The 8,257-nt window shown below is 35.6% G+C and overlaps 1 protein-coding gene across 1 annotated transcript; it reads left to right on the plus strand.

The window, feature by feature from the left end:
- Positions 1-378: 378 nt before the first annotated feature.
- Positions 379-2,540, plus strand: LOC143567468 (GDSL esterase/lipase CPRD49-like). Its single transcript, XM_077053883.1, has 6 exons — positions 379-559; positions 692-769; positions 874-1,014; positions 1,118-1,194; positions 1,279-1,416; positions 2,311-2,540. The coding sequence occupies exons 1-6, from the start codon at positions 449-451 to the stop codon at positions 2,432-2,434; spliced, it is 669 nt and encodes a 222-aa protein (XP_076909998.1). The 5' UTR covers positions 379-448; the 3' UTR covers positions 2,435-2,540.
- The last annotated feature ends 5,717 nt before the right edge of the window (positions 2,541-8,257 follow it).

Raw genomic sequence — 8,257 nt, forward strand, 5'->3', positions numbered from 1 at the left:
CCCACGTGTTATGCCGGAAAGTTCTGCTCTTGTGGCGGCACAATGACTGTCAAGTGACAGCCGAAAATATGGTTTTCCGGTGGAATACTCAAGCCAATATTTGAAGCCAACACGGACCCGGTTAAGACAACAGAGTTTAACCATAGTGTGGCAATATGGCTCTCTACATTAGAGAGTGCGATGAACTAAATACACATTAAAAAAAAGAAATGTGCCATTTAATATATATATATATATATATATTAAGAAAAAAATACCAACCTTTGTACTCTGAAATAAACTAGAAAAAAAAACTAATATCTTATAAATATCAAAAATGATTTTCATATGAAAAACATGGCTTACTATCATGTCAAAGTGTACCTACCCTATGCACCTAGCTAGTACTTATATCCCAATCCGGCCAATAGCTTCTCACCACTCGTTTCGTTATCTTACTAGAGTGACAATGGTTGGTCCAAGAAGGCCAGAGTTCGTGCTGTTCGGTTCCTCAATCGTTCAATTAAGTTTCGGTCTCAATGGTTGGGGCGCGGTTCTTAAAACCTTATACTCTCGAAAGGTTGGTGCCTTCTCATTCGATAATATGGCCGTTTGATTTCGTTACTTGTCAATAATTATTAATAATATAGCATAAGTATTTTATATGCATTTACTATAATTATATCATATGTAAATCTTTCAAATGCTGTAGGCGGACATATTCGTACGAGGATATTCTGGTTGGAACTCTAGGCAAGCCCTACAAGTTGTGCACAAAGTGTTTCCAAAGGTACGTCTTTTTACCAATCAACTTTTATTTATTTGTTTGTTTATATATCTACTACAGTATTTTTCTTCTTCTTCTAATTATTCTAATTTACCATGCATTTTTAGGATGATCCGGTACACCCAAGTCTTGCAATAGTTTACTTTGGAGGTAACGATGCCGCGCAGCATCGTCCGAATGGCGACACTGCTCATGTACCTCTTTCTGAGTATGTTGAAAACATGAGGAAGATAGCTAACCATGTCACGGTGAAGTTTGATTATATATATATGATAGCGTATCTGATTGATAACTTGTAAGCAGATATTATATTCTTTCTAACAAAACCCATGTCTCATTATTACTGTCCAGAGCCTATTCGAGAACACGCGTTTAATATTTCTGACCGCGCCTCCTGTAAACGAGTCTCAGCTGCTGCAAGTTTTGGGGTGATATAACTCAGCTAAGTTTTTTTGTATTATTTTATGTTTGTTGTAATTAGTTGACAAACACTTAAATATGTATTTCTTCAGGAGTGACGATCACACGAATGAATTGCGCCAAAAATATGCAGATGCTTTGGAAGAATTATGCCTTGATCTGGGGATTAAGGCTATTAATCTTTGTAACGTGTTTAAGCGGCATCCTGACTGGGAGGAAACCTTCTTTATGTTAGTATAATTGCATCCTAATTTTACATGCTAGTCTCTTACATAGTCACATGGATCGCGGTTCACTCCGGTACGGGAACGCGATTCGCTAGTGGGGCGTATTCGGTACGTAGGGGTAGGCTCATTTCGGTACGAACCGGTACGGTGTACCATAGAGTTCGGTTCGATGTTCCCAATTCAAAACATAATTTACCAAATTAAAAAAAAATTAAATTACCGTAACACAAAATAAAGATGACCAAATTTCAAAATCCAAACTCTAATCAAGAACAAAGCATAAAACGGAAACATAAAAGTCCTAAATTATTAATTATTGGTCGTTTTTTTACATTTTGATAAATACTACCTATAACTGATTATATTTTATACTATAGATAACTAATTAATTGATTATATATATATATTATTAAATAAACTGCCCAAATTAATTGATTTTGGATTTTGAAATCCTGTTAATTAATACCTAAAAAGGGGGAAACGTGGAGCAGTTCTATTTTTCCGCCCAAATTGATTGGAATATCAATTAAATTGATTGCCAAATCCATCGGATCGGCTTTAATTTAAATCTGAATCGACGTTTTCACCATCAATTTGGAACAACGAACCAGTCAATTGGAGTCCTATTCATCATCGATTTGGAACGACGAACCAGCCAAATCAATTCGCGATTTCATAGGGATTTAGATCGATTGCGATTTCGTTTGGGAACAAAACGTTCCAATACGAAATTCGTGGCTTTTTGAGCGAATTATGTGACTATGGTCTCTTATATAATAATGATTTTGTTTTTTATTTGTTATTATTGCGGGCTGACACAACCCAATTCAATATGTAACAAATAAATAACCGCGCGCCTTCATTGAATAAGAACATTAATTATGTTGGGGACTACAGAGATGGGATGCACTTCTCACAACATGGGAGCCAGGTAGTGGCAAAAGAGATACTGCTAGTCCTGAAGCAGGCTGACTGGAAACCGAGTTTGTGGTGGCAAGATATGCCTTCAGAGTTTGCCTAGCATCCAATAATATGAAGAATACCGTCATCTATTCGGTCGTGTTTCAGGTTGTTTGATTTCACTGCGAGTGTCGTTGAATCTATGTAATCTATGGTAATTTCGAAAACCCTGTTGAGTGGATTTGATATCTGGGTAGGTTGTTCAGTTGCGTATGAGTTATGTATGTTTAATCAACTGATAGTTGGTGATCTTTAATAAATGGGTTAACATGGTAGAACTGATGACAATTTGTTTATTAGTACTATTATTTACTCTTCCTTCCCGATTAAAGAGTTTTAGTTTAAAAAACACAAAATTAAGGTAGATTATATTATTATTTTCTTTTCTTACTAAATGACAATAATGTCCTTCAAAATTATGTCCATACCCCAAATTGTTAAAAATAAGTTAAAAAGGGGAAGTGAGATACTCACCTTACTAGAGGAAGGAAATTACAATGATGATGATATGGAAAAGATGAACCCTTCGGGATACACCGTCAAGGATTCTTAGTTAAATAATATTAATATAAATTAATTAATAATGAGACAACACGTATAATGAATTAAAGTTTCGATGTGATTTAAGTTATGTTTTGGGATTAGAAGCTTTATTGATCGGTTGATTGACTTCTATTATTAGTATTATTGCAAACCATTATTATTGTTATAATTTTAAAGAATTATTACTTTTATTATTTTATAGACACACCATTACGTATACTAAATAAAAATCATATAATTAGTCTTATAAATACATAATTTAAATAAGTAATTTTAATACAAAATATACTTATAATTATTTGAGTAAATAAAATACTAATGTATAAATAAATAGATAATCATAATAATAATGTGTTTTAATTAAATATAATATGTAGTAGAATATTAAAAAATATTTTATTTAAATCTTTTATATAAATCTATTTTATACATTTAGTATACATATAATATATGTATATAAAATAAATATAAGTAAGTTTATATTGACGTTGTACGGCAAGAATCCTCAATGATTCATATTATGTTTTGGGATTAATGGAGTTGTGAGAAGTGATATTACAGCGAGAAGTGCGAGAAGTGAAAGTATAACTCAATTAATCCCTAATTTCACTCCCTTTCATATGATGTTACATACATATATGTAGGTTGGTTGTATTTATGTCTTAATTACACATTCAAACCTACCTACAAACATATAAATATACCGAGCCATATTCAAACCTACGTACCTACACACATACAAACATACATACACATATACAAACATACTTACACATATACAAACATACGTGTCTACAAACATACATATGCACCTACACAACGCACCTACACATAAGAAAGGGAGTGAAATTAGGGATTAATGGTGTTACACCTTCACTTCTCGCTGTAAAAAAACTTCTGAAATGATCCAATACATATATATATATATATATATATATATATATATATATATATATATATATATATATATATATAGGTTAAAACCCTTTTCAATATTTTAATAATACAATATACATACATAGATACACACACACACATATATATGATTTTAACCAAAATTCAGAAACGTGATCGGTTAATATGTTGGTTTTAGTAAAATATAAATAAAGTATAAGTTTTATAATATTAATAATATAATATAATTTATTAAATAGGTTAATATGATTATTTAAATGGTTTAAGAGAATTAATAACCAAAAAACAAAAAAACACCGGTGCTAGGGGTGGCTCAAACCCGCGCCCCTAGCCTCGACAAGCATTTACACGCCCACCCTAACCAACTAGGCTAGGGTTTTACTGGATTAGAAATTCAAACTAGTAACTTAAAACTAACCAGACGCGAACCCAAATCAACCATAAGAACCCTAGGATCATAAATAATTTAATTCATACATAGATTGTTTAATTAACGTTAGGGCTAATGTTGTATGAAGAACGACGAACAAAACTTGATAAGTAATTACCTCAATAGATGTTTAATCATTGGTTAAATACGAGGATTGTGGCCGGCCTAATAGTGATGGCGAACAAGTACAAGGAGCAAAGTATAACTTAATTGTTTATGGGGCTTTAGTTGGCGCTGGTATGAGGATGTTGTATGTGCGTTTAATTGAATTTTAATGCACGTTATTATATAGATTGATGATTGAAGAGTGTCGGCTAAGTATAACAGGTCTTACCAATCAAATTGATTGTCATAACTTAATTAAGATTGTTGGCGATGTCGTAAATGGAAGGATTAACAAGGCCTATGATTTAATTCCCAAGTTACCAACGAACATTGTGGTTCAAGCTTGTTAAACGAATCACGAGTTTGCAAAAGGGGCATGATAAACGGGTTGGGTAAAACGAGCCATTAGGTAACTAATAGAATATAATAATATATTTGCAGATTTACATAATAGTCCCTTAAGAAAGTAGATGGAAACACCTTTGGGTAATAGTTTTAAGTTTGGGTTAACTTTGACATAATATGAAAGTTATAATTTATATAAATAATTAAGAATAATATTATATCAAATAACTAAACTCAATAAGCGCGACAAAATTTCCTGAACATCGAAATGAGTCGGGTTTCAATAAAAATAGAAATTTTGAAAGTCCGAGTTGTTACAGTGGGTGTGACCGTGGAAGTTAGAGAATAATTCACCAAAATGAACCGCCGACTAGCCGATTTAGACGACCTTAGGAGTCAATGTTTCCAGGTGATACAACAAAATTCTGTTTCCAACAAGGTGTTCACCGATGTACTGAACTACAGGCAAATGGACAAAGATTCCGCTTTTTTGCAGGTACCGATTGACCACCTTACCGGACATGCCCGGGGGCTAGCAGAAATATAAAGGGATAAAGTTATTAAAAAATATAAGCTCGAACCCGAAGAGTAATACTTATTGTTAGTACTAGTGGTGGTTTTTTAATGTATTTGTTTTAATTTTAATGTAGGTTTTTTTATTTCATTATTGTTTTATATAAAAATGAAAAAAAATAATGACGAGGTAATGATTGGAACATGCTCCATCCACTACACCCATTTTAGCCATAAAGCTCCTATGGTGACGTGGAGCCACACATAGCCTAATGCTTCCATAAAGGCTCCGTCCACTACACATGGTATTATAGAGGTGATTTCGTGTAAGCTTAAAGAATAATCTATTTGCAGGCTTCTTAGATTACGAAGAGGGGCAGATGAAGTCTGATTGGGGAAGTGAGTGGTCAAATATAATGCTTTGTGTATTGTTGCTACAAGGAATATAACGAACAATGATAGTATGGTGGCTCAAGAGTATGATCCTATCGAAGCTTCCTATTCCTGCAAAAATCAAAGAAAAGCATGACCAATTAGTCTCACCGCAGGAGGGGGTCTCCTGCGATCAACCTCCAACGTGAGAAAAGTAATATGGTCTTTAGGTTGATAAGTGTAAAGAGATAGTAGAGTGAATGAGAATGAATAATACATTTGGTGGAGTGTTATATTTAAAGGCAGTTGGAAGATTCTCCGAGGAACGTGAAGCTTCTTAAGTAGAAAATGCCAGCTCTCCTTTCAGATCATGTAGACTGAACATATGTCATTTTCGTGTAACCCGTGCTCAACTATTATTTTGTCTTGTAGTTTCTTTCACTTTATGGCAAGCGTCAACTTTTGGTCAGTTGTGACTTTTTTTACATTACTGTAGCATGAGCTTCTTATTCAACTAGGAATCTTGCTGGGAAAGTGTCAAGCTTCCCCATCCAGTAGCTTATGCTTGCTGTTCTTTTATTCCTAATTTTCCTAGCTTGTGAGCTGCTTCTCTATTGTTAAGCTTGTGGGTGGGTAAGGTAGCCACGTCATCATCCCCCAGTCAGAAGTATTCAAATTGTAATGATGAATGCTTGTGACTCAACTCTTTATGTTTCCCCTCGAGTGTTTAATGCGTTTGGGCTCAACGACATTCCTCTTCATAGACCAATTCATTACTCATTTTGCTGTGTTGGGCTTCGTTATTGGGAAGCCAAAGAGCTGGAAAATGTTTCCTTGACTTGTGGTCTAGAAGCTGGAAGCTAAAGAACCTTAACATTTCGTGTGTGAAACATAAGGGTGGAAGCTGGAAGCTTTGTAGTGACCTGTAGGTTATTATTATTTTAATAAATTTTGACGGTTGTTGTCTGCTGCATCAGAACGATTAGACCCCTACATTAGGATGTCATTATAAGGCTGACAGTTACAACCGTGGCTAGTTCAATCTTGACCTTCTACATGTCCCTATCTTTTGGGATTTGAATTTTAGAAATCATCTATAAGTTGAAAAACCACCATTAATCACACTTCATCTTTATTTCCACCTTATTCTTTCGTTGTAACTTCCCATTTTTATCCGATGATCCCTAATTTCTTCTTCTCTTTTCCAAAGATAAACCGTTTTCCGTCCTTATTTTGCCGATCATGGGTTCCAAAGGTGACATGGCTACCCATTTCTCAAAATTCACTTAGGCGGAACTTGATCGATTCTGTTTGGATTACGGGATTGGGGCTGAGTTAAAGCCTGAACTTCCTAATCCTTCTACTCCCGTTTCGAGCCACCCGAATTGTAAAATTGCTCTTTACACTCGATACTTTGATCAATCGAACCTTCGGTATCCTTTTTCAAAGTTTTTTCGGAGTGTTTTGGAGTATCATGGTGTTTGCTTTGGACAATTGGCTATTGTTGGTGTAGCTAGGGTTCTGCATTTTGAGATTGTGTGTCATCTTTGGGTTATGAACCTTCCTTGCCCATATACTGATGATTTTATCAGCTTGCAAAGAATGAGAACTGGTTTACTGTGGAGAAAACCCGATGCGAGACCAGGTTGGTTCCGAGTACTGTTGGGCTTACTTCTCTGTGGGAAGATATGTTCTTTTTTGTGCCGGGTTCTATTTTGCCTTTTCCTCTAGTGTGGAGGAAGCATGATCTTACTTTGAACACTCCTAAGCCGAAGGTCGAGGGTCCTGATGCTACCTTCCTTAAGAGCCTTTGATCTGTGTGTTGCAAACTTCAAACTTTACCGGAGGAGTTTCTAGTTTACCTAGGCCTTAGTACCAAGTGGCCCAATCCTCGCCCCGCACCCAAGATCTTTATGGATGATAAAGGTATGTAATGTGTTTGTTTTTATGCTTCTTTTGTTATTTAGTTATGACCTTCACCTTCCCTATTGCAGAGATTAGTGCTATGGAGTTCCTTTCACTTGAAGATTTTTATGTTGCTACTTTTGTGTCTGCTGAGGTTGCCCCAGGTCATCTCAACTTTGTTGTAAATACCAAGGATTTCGTCAGTCTTGTGATCTTGTGCCTACTTCCACCTCTTCAGGCCTTCCTCCCAAAGGTAATGTTAGGAATGCTGATTCTAATCATGCTCGTAGTAGCAAGAGGTTCAAAGGAAAATCTGCTACTAGCTCAAACGTTACTGATCCTGTTAAATTGGATGAGGATACTGCTCTCGTTGCTTCTAAGACCGGCTTTCCTCTTGCTGGTGTGGAGAAGCTTTCCAGAAGCCTTTCTACCGTACCATTGAAGATGCCTTCCAAGCTTGCTATTTCTAAGAAGGTTTCTTAGACTGCTGCTAAGAAGCCTATCCCTGTAGATGCTGAGAAGAATTTGGCAACGAACAAGGAGCCTGTGGGAAGAAGGTGGAGAGTAACAAAGAACCTATTAGTGTGAAGCTTCCTACTACTGAGACTGTTGCGGTGGAGAAATCAAAAGAGAAAGGTGTTTCTGGCCAATCGGAAGGTATTCCTAGTCCTGGACCAACTACTATTTTTGTTCCATCTTGGGGGGGGGGGGTTCGTGATTATGATACGTTGAAGAGTTCACCCATTTGTCGGGACC

The sequence above is a fragment of the Bidens hawaiensis genome, unplaced genomic scaffold (assembly GCF_021521415.1).
Source record: "Bidens hawaiensis isolate Kalapana, Puna unplaced genomic scaffold, B.hawaiensis_p1.1 tig00023407_1, whole genome shotgun sequence".
NCBI classification, from domain to species: domain Eukaryota; kingdom Viridiplantae; phylum Streptophyta; class Magnoliopsida; order Asterales; family Asteraceae; genus Bidens; species Bidens hawaiensis.